The 9,654-nt window shown below is 40.4% G+C and overlaps 1 protein-coding gene across 2 annotated transcripts; it reads right to left on the bottom strand.

The window, feature by feature from the left end:
• Positions 1–1,315: 1,315 nt before the first annotated feature.
• Positions 1,316–9,061, bottom strand: ehf (ets homologous factor). 2 transcript variants are annotated; one of them, XM_071416562.1, is made up of 9 exons: positions 8,838–9,061; positions 5,861–5,966; positions 5,442–5,699; positions 5,053–5,109; positions 4,620–4,661; positions 4,452–4,514; positions 2,848–2,892; positions 2,510–2,705; positions 1,316–2,402 (listed from the first exon to the last, which is right to left on the bottom strand). In XM_071416562.1, exons 2-9 carry the CDS (start codon positions 5,955–5,957, stop codon positions 2,303–2,305), a joined length of 858 nt encoding a protein of 285 aa, XP_071272663.1. In that variant the 5' UTR covers positions 5,958–5,966; positions 8,838–9,061; the 3' UTR covers positions 1,316–2,302. The 2 variants fall into 2 exon arrangements, with proteins under 2 accessions (XP_071272663.1, XP_071272661.1); XM_071416560.1 differs by having other exon boundaries at positions 4,620–4,664; positions 8,838–8,987.
• Positions 9,062–9,654: the final 593 nt, after the last annotated feature.

Here is a 9,654-nt window from a genome sequence, read left to right as displayed (position 1 = left end):
AAGGTGAATCAGTAATAAGGTGTGCTTTCTCTACCTGATGTTCATTTAATAACTCAGTTTACATTCCACCTATATGATGCAAGGTATGGTTTAATGTAAACTTAATTTACATTGTCCTGATTCATGGCGGTCCAATCAAACGTTGACACTAACAACCGTCTGCATAATATCTCAGTAGAATATGCTATGTATATTCTGTGTCGACTGACTTTATGTCTGTCCTCAATTTATCAAAAAGTCGTATGAAAAATATCTTGAACTGTCAACTGGGACCAGATCATATCGGAAGAAATGTTGAAGTTTTGGCCAGTTTGATATGCTAGCCCTGATGTTTGGCCATTGATGTTGAAATTAAGCCATTTGCTTCCCTCTTTACTTAATTTCCTTTTCATAACATTTAAAAAATACAGACTGCCACGACCTCGTCCTCGCTCCAATGTCAAACTCAAACTCCGGTTATATAAAGTAGTACAACAGTGTCCATGAAAGCAGAGAGAGGGAACATTGATAACATTTTCAAAGATGGGTACATTTTGTGGACTTCAACAAAGACACCAAAATAATGACACAGCAATCAGTGTTATGTAAAGGAGGAGGATTAAAAAAACATGAATTGCACAGAGCAGGGGTGGAGGCATGGACAGGGATTTGACTGCAAACACAGGGCGTGAGAAAGGGGGCATTGAGTGTTGCTTTTCTTATCTGAGCGGGCATCAGAGGCGAGTCATCTGTCCATCACCCCGAGGTGTCAGCAGAACGGCCATGACATGCACCGGAGAACAATTAACTACCTGGCATTTTACAATCTCAGGGATAAGACAGCAATGTCATGTCCTATCTCTAAAACTGATGGCTTCTCATAGGCAGGCATAGAGAGAAAGAGAGAGCGAGAGAGAGATTTGAGCCTCATCCAACACCTCTGTATGAAGGCCTGGTTCCCTGCTCTCTGTTGACAAATGGGTACTGATCCCATCTAGCTAAAATTGAAACAGCCCAAATTGCAATTGGCAGTTAAAAGTGAAAGCTTGAGTCAGATAAGATTACTTGATTATAAAAAAAAGAAAATAGCAAAACAGCTTGAGTTCTTGTTACATTTGCATGATAGCAGTCAATAAAGTTCAGATTGACATGAAGGGCTCAACAGGGAGAGTTGTCAGTCAACTGATTTGTGTGGTAATCATCCCACTCGGCACAGATGTCAGTTCACAGTAAAACATCTTTACATTTGGTTGAGTTGTCAACTAATGTAAATCCAACGTGAAATTAACAGTGGGATGCTCAATTAGCTCACACAAATAATGACACACAGGCAGGCTTTCATCTGTTGTTTCAAAAACAAATCCTTTATTATTTAAAATTCATATATGATATTTACACATTTCTTTTTACAGCATAGCGTAGTAAATGGGTGAAGACCAGTTGACATGGCAAAATGAGTAGACATTTCTCAGCATCAGATCTTGAAGAACACACACAGAACATCCTCTAATTTCAGCATGCCCCATTGTTGCATCTGAATGTGCTCTATCATACTCTCCTGAGCTGCCATTGTGTTTGGGCCAAACAGTTATCTGTTTATCCTGTACATGAATAGGGAAGTTGTGGTTCTATTGTGAGATCTGTTACAATTTCATAACTAAAACAAATTTGAAGAGGATGAATGCAAAGAAGACAAGAGTTTCATATTTACTAAAGGGGATGTCTTGCATAACACATCAATTAAACATACTTCGGAAAAAACATTACACAGTTTAAATGTGTATAACAAGCTGGAAATATATAAAATAATGCATCTACAGTTTTTAAAACATTTGAATTAACTAGGCAAGTCAGTTAAGAACAATTCTTATTTACAATGACAGCCTAGGAACAGTGGATTGCCTGCCTTGTTCAGGGGCAGAACGACAGGTTTGTACCTTTTCAGCTCGGGGATTCAATCTAGCAACCTTTCGGTTACTGGCCCAACGCTCTAACCACTAGGCTACCTGCCGCCCCAAATGTCAATGCTTTTTGCTGTTCAATCAAAAATAGCTTTCAGTGCAAATAGTCATCACTCTCTGAACAGGAAAATGTAAGCAGTCAAATGTAAATTATGGTCTTTCTTAACCATATGTAAATATATCATACAGAAACTCCCAAAAATGTCAAGAGTTGCAATGAGGCGTTCTGCTCCTCTTTGTAAAAGAAACAACATATATAGTAAAACATCACAGTGACACATTAAAATCCAACAAAAAAACATAAATAGACATCTTCGCATGGTGGTTAAAAAAGGCACAAAATGGTGGAGAGGTGTCCTCTTTCACTTCTCTGACTCCCTCCATCCTCGTGCATTCCTTCCAAACTTGTAGACCAGCCTTCGTCCATCTACACGTTCCAGGATTTCCCGTTTGTAGTAATATCTGGAATGGTACAAACAGGGACCTTAACGGAACAGCCAAAATGACTTCCTTCTTAACATGTGAACCAGGAAATAACATGAAAACACCCTAATCCTTTAAGTCTCTACCTCATAGCTCGGCTGAGCTTCTCGTAGGTCATGCTGCTGTTGTTCTTCTTCTTGCCCCACAGCTGAGCCACGGCCTCTGACTTGAGGAAGCGGAACACGCCCTCTGTCCGATCCTCCCACTTGATCAGGCCTGGGTTCCGCTCCGGGTTCAGCAGAATGTCCCTAATGAACTCCCACAGGTGGGTCCCCCGGGGATCTGAGGAAAAACACACAGGTGGTGAAAATTAGAACCATCTACTGCCATCTACTATCAGTAATAGCATGGGTGAAATGTTGAGCATTTATATTAAAATATTTGATTCGATAGTATTGAAGATGTTCATGTAAATACTACTCACTGTGTTTTTTGACCTGATGAGGGCGACTGTGAGATCTATTTGTGTCTGAAAGTAAAATAATAAACAGATATGGTAATTTAGCAGATGCTTAAAACAAATAAAAATTAAGACATTTAATACATTTGGTACATGTGGCAATCGAACCCACAAGTTGGTCTACCATTATAGTAGTCCAACCAACTAACCTACAGCAGCAGGTAGCCTAGTGGTTAGAGCATTTGTCCAGTACCCAAAAGGTCACTAATTTGAATCCCCAAGGTGAAATAATCTGTCGATATGCCCTTGAGCATGGCACTTAACCCTAAGTGCTCCAGAGTAGCACTTGACAATAGCAGACCCAGGATGACCCCACTCTCAGGGGGAGTTGGGATATGCAAAAAGCTTTCCAGGGATATGCAGTTGACCTGGGTGGGACAAAGCAAGGCCTAGAACCGTTTATGCATAATATGAACTATTGCTAGCTGGCTAAGAGACTTGGAAACGTCCCGTGACCACACCTGACACCACTTACTTATAAATCTTCCCATTTATAGTTGTTAGATCTACCAATCCCATTTTTTTTCAGATATTGTTCACAATTTGTAGAAGCCATCTGATGTGTTTCCAGCTCTGAGCATCAGTAATTCACTTATAGCTTGTCAATGAAAGATTACTTAATTTAAAATGTTTTAGTGTGTGCTTGATCTTGTGTATTCTAAACTGTGTAACTCCTACCTATCTTCTGATCATTTCCTCACAATCTCACAGATGTCTTCTTTCCAAATATGCCAAGTTTTTGCATGTCGGAATCATGTAATTACACATGAATAGCAGTTACTTTTGAGTATGTCTATTTAGGCGGAAATCTACAATTTGCCATTACATTGAAGAGGAAGCTATAGGATGAAACATACCGGCGTGGCACTAGCTATTGCTACCTACAGAGATATCGATTTATTTTTTATTTTTTTACAAATCAATACTTGGAGTCAAATTTCAATATAATATTGTCCAAAAATAATATTGCAATATGTAAATGAATTGATTTTTCCCCATCAGTAATCCACACGTGTTAGCCTAACCTTTGTACCACTGTCTTACGCATTTCAGATTAATTCCATGGAGCCCAACACTGAACAATTACATGGGTGTGGGGAACATAAACAGGATGAGTTTGTTCAGTTGTATTGTCATACATTGTTTGCTCAGTGACGTTGTGGTGATGTAGTTTGGTGATAAGGAGTAGACTCAGCTGCCTCTTTCCCAAAATGATCACTCACTGAACGTTCATGGACTTTACTCAATAGCCTTGTATTGCCACTCTGTTTGCGCAGTAATATAATAATATATGCCATTTAGCAGACGCTTTTATCCAAAGCGACTTACAGTCATGCATGCATACATTTTACGTATGGGTGGTCCCAGGAATTGAACCCACTACCCTGGCGTTACAAGTGCAATGCTCTAGCAATTGAACTTCAAAGGACCACGATGAAGTCATATTTTCTTTGGGGGCTAAGCTACTGTATGTCGATGTCTTCCCTTGGATCGGGGCTCGTTCCAATTAGTGTGTTTACATAAGGTTTAGTAAGTTTTCAGTCCTCATCTTTGGTCTTGTTTCTTACCTGGACTGGAGGGAGTGGGTGAGGCCACAGGTGCAAGGGATTGAAACGAGGGATCGTAAATATCTAAAAAGTAAAGAAATATCAACAAGTAAAAAATTATGCTGTCCGTAAGTTAGTTAACATTTTGACCTTTCTCCAAAATCCTATCCATTGCAATGTGGTACCTACCTGCAGGATAGATGCTAGGTTCTGTGAATGGGCAAGGGAAATCTACTAAAACAGGAGAGCACATTAAGCTTGCATGTACGCTTAAGAGACATGACATACATTTAACATTTTAGCAGACACTATTATCCAGAGCCACTAGAGTTACGTGTCTATTGCTCAAGGGCACATCGTCAGAGTTTTCACCCAGTCGGCTCGGAGATTCAAACCAGCAACCTTTCGGTTACTGGCCCAACACTCTTAACCGCTAGACTACCTGCCGCCCATCTGAAGAGTTTAGTCTAATCACAGACTAGTTTCAACTTACATCATTTATTAATTAAATAGTGTCAAACAAGTTGAGACATGCAATAACTGGATGAGTTTCTTAGGGATGACTTGAAGTACATGACTCTGTGTGTTCATGCATGCCAGTGTTAGTCTATGGTGCATTTACCATCTGGCTCTGATTTGATAACGTCCAGCGGTGAAAACTCCACACCAGGATACTGACCTGTGTAGGGATGACATGGAGAAACAAGGGGTCATTTAAGGGCAATACCATTACACGTACAGTAACAACATGGGCTTTCATTATTTTGTGTTAATCAAACTTGATATTGAATTCCTAAATCCTTGATCCTCCTACGCTGGTACAATTTGCTGTTCCTGTTTTTTTGTGATATTCTAACCGCTTCAAGTGTTAACTGAAATGAAATACTACCATTCAACATTTGATGACCTAATCTATCGCAGTATGTTTCAACATTGCATGGCCTGACCTGGCCTTCATTCTGATAAACATAACAATAACAGAGGACAATACAGCCCAGTGTGTGAACCCACCGCTCCATTTGAGCTCGGTGAGGCTGTGGTAGAGGATAGGCCCCACGGTGCCCGCAGCACGGGTGAAGTCCTGGTAGGTCATGCTGCATAGCTGACGTCCGTCCACATCAAAGTTCTGGAAGGGGATGGTGGCAGCGTCGATCTGGTGCATATCCAGCATCTGCTGCAGCCACTCCCACACCTGATACTTCGACCAATACTGAGGCTGGGAGTCCTGGGACCACAGGCGACTGGTGTAACCAGGCATCACTGTGGAAACTGGAGTCAGGGGTAAAGGTAGAGATTAAGTGGGGGTTTTTCATACTTTGAATGTGTTGGGGGTGTAGTGAAAACATTTGAACTCCGGCTAGCCCAGGTATTTGTAAATAATTAAACCAGCAGAGCAATTCACTGAATTGAGCAACCAAACTAGTCCTCACTGTCAGAGCAGGGGTAGGAGCTCCATGTTGTGGGCAGCTGGCTCTCAATGCTGGCAGTGGAAGGGATGCTCATGATGCAGGTGGTATGACGGACCATGGTCCAGAGCTGGGGGAGAAAGACACATACATTCAGTATGGAGTAAAACCCCGAACAAGATGATTGGTAGGTTACAGTGTAATCACACACGGTGCACACAAACGGTGTCTTTCCCAAATCTGAGTTTCTGAGTTGAGATAGGTTATGTTTCTATATGACGACATTGACAGATGTGAAACAGGATGACAAAGGGAGTCAGTGTGAAGACAGCATGGGAGTGATTGGGTGACATCCTCATCGTCCTTAACACGTGTATTTGCAAAGTGATGGATCTGTATGTCTGTCTGTTTTGCATACATAAAGGCCTATTTGTTCTTCTGATGGTTGAATGAAATGAGTCAGTCACACAATGATGTGTTAATACCGGAGACCTCGACAATTTAGTGCAGAAACGCCTGCAGGACATGTATGATTGACAACCCAGATAAAACAAGCTCTTCCTTTAAATTACATGTCTGTGTTTTAAATAGATTAGGTTACAGTGCAGTTCCTTTTTTTCAGATCTACATCCCCTTAGGATGTCAACACATATTAATAGTGCTGTTATACTCAGGTAATTATAGTTGCTAATGCCAATTAATGAACAGCATACATATGAAGGAATGTTTCATCCAGTGTGCAGTATGTAATATGCTTATTCAATATGGTAGACAATAGCCGTTATAGTTCTGTATACTGGAGAAATAAATTAAGAAATAAAACACTTCCCAATGCCATGATCAGATCAACTTTGACTGTAATGACACGTTTAAAGTTTAAAAACAAGTTCAAATAAAGTTCTAAAGAATTGGTAATGAAGTGTTATTGTAAAAGTAAATACAACATAAATAGTATCAATCATTAGTTATTTGAATATCTATGGGAAGACGTCTGTAGTGCACAGCAGGTGAACCACTGTATCTTCTCCGTAACCCCACTATAAAGGACTGCCCGTGAAATGTCAATAGTGTGCCAACAACATGGCTACGTTCATTTAACTGTTGTTGAGAAAACACTTCACCACAACTATATTTGCATGTTATATGTAAATATACAGTACATTAGAATTGCAGGTCGGCACTGAGGCCTATGACAAGAATATTGAAGGTGGGGTTGTTGCAGCACTGTACTTGTAATGGCCTTGTCACATGTTGTACTGTTGTCTAGACTGTAGTCCATTTATCTCGACTTTGTGGAAGAGAATGCCTACCTGGAGTTTAACTTTTTGGTTAGCTCATCTCAAAATCAGCCCACTTTTGAAATCTGAAAACATCTTGATTTTGGATTCAATATTTAATGTGACAATGTAATCTGCTTTATCATATTGTAAGAGCGTATTATAAACGAATATGGTCTGTCTGTGAAAAGTTGTCATAGTGTTCACCTGCAGCTTCAGTTTGACAAACAATAGACTCAGCTCTTTATACTGTGACCTATATTCAGCTTCTCTTTATTGACCACTACCTGGAAAAGGCTGGATTATGATGGCTAATAAAAACAATGACACCAAATAACTGTACAACACCATGTTTTACAGTACATGACCTATGTGGGCACAGTGACAGGCTGAATGAGAAACATACATTATACCAAGTCTTCCTCAATCCTAAACAAAAGCAGTTTCCCAAGAACAAGATCCCTGAGTGAGATTTCACTAGAGGTATGTGGCACTTGGCAGTTTAGGCCATGGCTTTGGTTCAGCTCAGGATGCCAAATCTCACCACCTGAATGCTTTGTGTTAACTCTCAGTGCTGTCTACTATTTGTCTGCCTACCATCTGGTCTGAGCAGTCTGAAGACTGCCTGTCTTCATGGAAGTAGACTGCAGGGATTGTATTTCCTGACCGTTTAGTTTGGCATGTCCCTAACATCAGGGAGCAGTTTCCATTTATACAATCTCCTGGTCTGTTCAAGATTAACTTATTAATGATCCAATGTGTGAACTATTCAGCAGTGAGTAATACAGTTCCATGTTAGCTAGACAAAGCTTTTGGGAAACTTGCCCCTGATCCATATTCACTACCTGTGCATCTTATCACCCCCAAAAATAAAAAGCTCATTGCATATATAATCACCTACAATCATGATGATAGGCTTACAGATGAAGGAAGTAAACAGACAAACAAATGATCACTGACAAATGTAACTTTTGGTAAGCAGTAAACAAGTGCAGGCAGGTCACACTTTCCTATACTGAAGCTTCTGGAGAATCCCTCTGTGGAGTTTTATCTCAACGGATTTAAGTTACAACCCATGTGAGGTGATTACAGTACACTAGCGTGTAGATGTACTGCACCTTGTCACATATTACTATGATACACAAGCATTTCACTACACTCGCAATAACATCTGCTAACCATGTATATGTGACCAATACAATTTGATTTGATTATAAAAGGAGCTTACCAACATTTGTTTTACTTCTCTTTCAAAGGGGCCGTTTGTATCTCAAAACAAAACAGAGCCCACGAGGAGTACATTTATCCATGATCATATTTACATTGTAAACAAAAGTGTATGCCATTTATTTTAGGACTTCAAATGCAAGCCACACAGTTATTTAAAGCCTAATGTATATTCAGTCATCTTCTTTAACGCTGTATGAACGGCACTGAACAGTTTGTTCTAATGCTCAATTAGCATTACAGGCAATCAAAGCTTGACACACAGTTAGACAAATGAATCAAACCATCACATTCTAGTCTGAAAGACACCTAAAGTAGTGCCTACGTTGCTTTGTTACAGTTCGAATACCCACTGTCTGAATAGCCAAAACACCAATTCACTCCTAAGCCCAGCCATTTCAGCCATTGTTTTGATTGTGCTAATCAGTCATTATAACAGCGACTAACAACATAGAAGCAAAGCTGGTTGCCTAGCAATGCTCAGCATGGTTTCCTACCAGAGCTATGGACTGGGTTCCGACCAGGATGGGAGGTGACGTCTCTCTCTCTCTCTCTCTCTCTCTCTCTCTCTCTCTCTCTCTCTCCTCTCAGATGACTTCAGGTAGGTGAGGTAGCTAGCTGTGTTTCTCTACACAAATGAGTGGAGTGTTGTTTTCAGTGCTAGAAGCTGTGCTCTTTTGCTTCCCAAAACTTTAAAAAGGTTCCAGCCCACACACACACCAAGGTGCTGCCCCAGCAGTGGTTATTTTATGCTGTCAGCTTCCTTGTCCTATCCTTATCCCTCCCCAATTGGCTACCAGGACAGGTTCGGGACAGGTAGGAATTTGCATACGAATGACTGAGTGAATTACAACACATCTGACATACTGTAGGTGTTACTTTCACTCTTTGGCTCTCTGGTCTCTGGTCTGGTCTCTGGTCACTTTCTCTCTCTCTCTCTCTCTCTCTCTCTCTCTCTCTCTCTCTCTCTCTCTCTCTCTCTCTCTCTCTCTCTCTGTCTTTGTTTCTCACATGCACGGCCACATACACATACAAACACAGCATGTCGCAAGGTGGTATGAAGTTCGCATTGTCTCAAACCTGATGATGTTTCTGTTCCCAGAACATTTGGCTAAAGATAGACTCTGAAAATATATTTTACTAACCTTTCGACGCTAACAGCAAGAACGATGGCCTACATGTTCCTTTTATATTACTCATACACTTACGTTTTTTTATCATCCTTACGCATAATTAGATTTCCTTCAACTAATTGTCCATTAGAGAACCCTGTTTTCATATGAATACTTTGTGACATTGAATCAGTGTAAACAT

This window comes from Salvelinus alpinus, chromosome 9, assembly GCF_045679555.1.
Source record: "Salvelinus alpinus chromosome 9, SLU_Salpinus.1, whole genome shotgun sequence".
NCBI lineage: Eukaryota > Metazoa > Chordata > Actinopteri > Salmoniformes > Salmonidae > Salvelinus > Salvelinus alpinus.
This window is presented reverse-complemented; position numbering and strand designations above follow the sequence as displayed.